This window comes from Lactuca serriola, chromosome 7 (assembly GCF_051521515.1).
Source record: "Lactuca serriola cultivar US96UC23 chromosome 7, Lser_US96UC23_V15, whole genome shotgun sequence".
In the NCBI taxonomy this organism is placed as follows: domain Eukaryota; kingdom Viridiplantae; phylum Streptophyta; class Magnoliopsida; order Asterales; family Asteraceae; genus Lactuca; species Lactuca serriola.
Genome location: NC_136414.1, coordinates 180,184,543 through 180,187,608, shown reverse-complemented (window position 1 = coordinate 180,187,608; position 3,066 = coordinate 180,184,543). Strand labels below are relative to the sequence as shown.

Sequence of the window (3,066 nt, the reverse complement as noted above, 5' to 3'; positions counted from 1 at the left end):
TCATTTATATATTGAAATTTGTTAAATATGAGGAATGATATAACTTACAGGCAAACGATCCCAAACAAGGTGACCATCATTTGGTTTGAGGTGATAATAAGAGCATCCAAAAGAAACAGCAGCCACACCAATGTAAAAGCATGTCCAACCACAAAGCTCACCTTGTAGACTTAGGCATTTTATACCAGGCAGAATCAGGGGCAGTATAAACCTGAGAAGTGGATGCTACTTTGTTTAATTGTAGTTATCACTATTATATAGGTCATCCATAAAAGTTAAAAGGTACACCATTTGAAAGAGAAAACAAGAAAAAGATAAAAAGTGTTATTTGTTAAGGATGAAAAGTGGAAAGAGTAGCTCTTTAAAAAGATTGACAAAATCAGAAAATATATTTCCGTTAACTTGTTAACACAAACCCCTCGCTTTATCAATCTTTTATACGTATATCATAAATCCAAAAAGTTATCTACGTTGAAACCCAACAAACCAAGTTTCAACAAACATAGCAATGGAAATGGAACACCCATGTTAAAATATATACAAGATGAAGGGCATAATCGTCAATCTACCATCGACATATCCCAGGTGCTTCTGTCCTCAACATTGATATCGCCTCTTCATACTCTGAAGCATATACAAACCCCCACAGCTGCACACATTGACATTCATATCAACTCAACTTATGCAAACTATTTATATTAAATTACACTTTTGGTCCCTGAGAATCTCTAATTTTTCTGATTTTGGTCCCAAAAAGTTTTCTCTTGCAACTTTAGTCCTTATTTGACTATTTTTGGTCCCGAACCATTTTTTCAATTTTGGTCCCCAAAAATTCTCTTACAATTTTGGTCCTTTGAAATTTCTTGTAGAGTTTCAGTCCTTGTTCTAAGTAAGATGACCATTTTTGGTCCCTGAGTATTGCTGATCTTTTCAATTTTAGTCCCAACTCATTTTACTTGGAACGAAGAGTAAAAACGTTACAAAAACCTCAAATAATGATCAAATTTGCAAGATAATTTTGTAGGACCCAAATTAAACAAAATCAGCCATACTCGAGGACCAAAAATGTAATTTTTGCAAAAATAAGTGAGAGAAAGCACCTCAATTTCCTTCACTTCAAATTCTTGGGTGTGTGACAAACAAGAGTTACCATAAGTTTTTGAGGCCAAACTTGACCCATTCAATCTGGGGAAAAAAAATATGCAAATTGCCAAATTACCATATTATCCCTCAAAAAGAAAAATAGGAATGATGCAAGTGCAACACTCTTACAAGTCACTATCGAGATACAATGCAAAATGATTTCCCCCACCAAGCGCTAAATACTCAGTTGAACAAAGAGTAAAATACCGATTCACCCCTAATAAATGCACAATTAACATAATAAATCCCAAATAAATATTAAAATTATAAAAGATTTTTTTATATACACCAGGACGCCCTGGTGTATTTGTAAACACAAATGTATCATTCGATCCCTGTATAGTATTTACTCATCATAGTGAAAAAGGGTAGAAAAGTCTTTTGTCAACATATAGAGAAACGAACTTAATTAAACAATTACAAACCTGGTATCTTTTCTTTGTTGATGGTTTCAAAGGTGCCTCAACTAAACCACCAAACACTGCACCTTTACGATCTCCAACAACCTGAAAATGTTTAATCAAGTTTCAGTTAAAGGGTAAAGTTGACATTTTGCATAGTTACTGAAGACAAGACATTACCAGTAGACTTAACCCAGGGCAAAGATTGCTTCTTCTATATAAGGTTGAAAGAGATATGCCATGCCTCCATGTACTAACATATAAAAAAGATAATGATATATCAAGATTCAAGAATAATGTGAAACTGAAAATATGATGAAGATGAAATTTTACCTGTATAGTAAGACCCATTTCTTTCCTTGACTGAGAAAAGGGAGTGCAACATAAAGATCAGAACGTGTATTTTCTGTCATAAGTTGTGAAGGTTCTGACATTTTTGGAAGTTTATCAGAAGGAAAATCTGAGAACAAGGGCCTCAACAAGTGCTCCAGTTCCACCAACAGGGTATTCTAAACTACAACCTGGTTTATACCATTCTGCAAACATATAAATCTGCAAATATGTGGATATATATACAGGCAAAAGATTAGACATTTAGAGAACTATAAAATATGAAGGAATAGAATGGATTCTGTTTGGTTGGAATGGAATGGATGAGGACATGTGGTAATGGAATAGCCCATTCCATTCCTTCCTCAATTCCATCATACCAAAAAGTAAAACTACCTTAAAAGAAACTTTTTAATGTATGATATGATTATGTACCATTTCTACTGAAAGAACACCATCGGATTTCACTCCAGCAAGTAAGAAAGACAAAAGATCCACCCAATTTCTAATGAAAGGATCTTTGAGTCCCAATGAATCAACTATTTTTGAAAAAGGGCGTAAAAGCTTTGTGGCACCAAGAACACCTTGAGGTCCCATTTTTGCAAATGATTTTAGGAGTGGATATGCATATCTAACTCCAGCAGTAGAAACAACTCCCAAATCACCTCGAATAGATAAAGGTGGCAAAGCCATGGCAGCTGCAGATAATGGAAGTATTGCATCAACCAAGACTGGAACATCTTCTTCTTGATTACATTGTTGTGTGTTTCTCCTTGGTTCATTACTCACATCGCCCTAACAAAAACGAAGGAATCCCATTACTAAACCCTAATCCTAAAGTGTATTAGTTCGTTCACAGAGATTAGATTTCATGAAGATAAACCCTAAGATTAAAAGGTCAAAGAATTGCACAAAAGGTCATATCAGAAATAGAATTTCAAATCGATGATCAGGAATTGAACTAAACTTGATCGAACTATTTTATTATTGATGGTGGCAGCTTAGGGCTTAGAGAGAGAGAGAGAGAGAGAGAGAGAGTGAGTGAGAGTACAGAGGTAAAGGAAGACAAACCGTTTCAAAAGGATGTGCTGATCCCAATTTCACAAATCGGCGTTCCAAAACCAAAATTCCCGATCCCAATCGCGTTTCTGTGCAATCCAATTTGCCAATTTCACGTTTCAGGTATGCTTAC

The 3,066-nt window shown here is 35.0% G+C and overlaps 1 protein-coding gene across 1 annotated transcript; it reads right to left on the bottom strand.

Moving 5' to 3' along the window:
- Positions 1 to 344: 344 nt before the first annotated feature.
- On the bottom strand, positions 345 to 1,993 carry LOC145062076 (uncharacterized). Its single transcript, XM_079009698.1, has 6 exons — positions 1,878 to 1,993; positions 1,725 to 1,797; positions 1,569 to 1,649; positions 1,273 to 1,478; positions 1,101 to 1,185; positions 345 to 649 (listed from the first exon to the last, which is right to left on the bottom strand). Exons 1-6 carry the CDS (start codon positions 1,976 to 1,978, stop codon positions 566 to 568), a joined length of 630 nt encoding a protein of 209 aa, XP_078865824.1. The 5' UTR covers positions 1,979 to 1,993; the 3' UTR covers positions 345 to 565.
- Between the last annotated feature and the right edge of the window lie 1,073 nt (positions 1,994 to 3,066).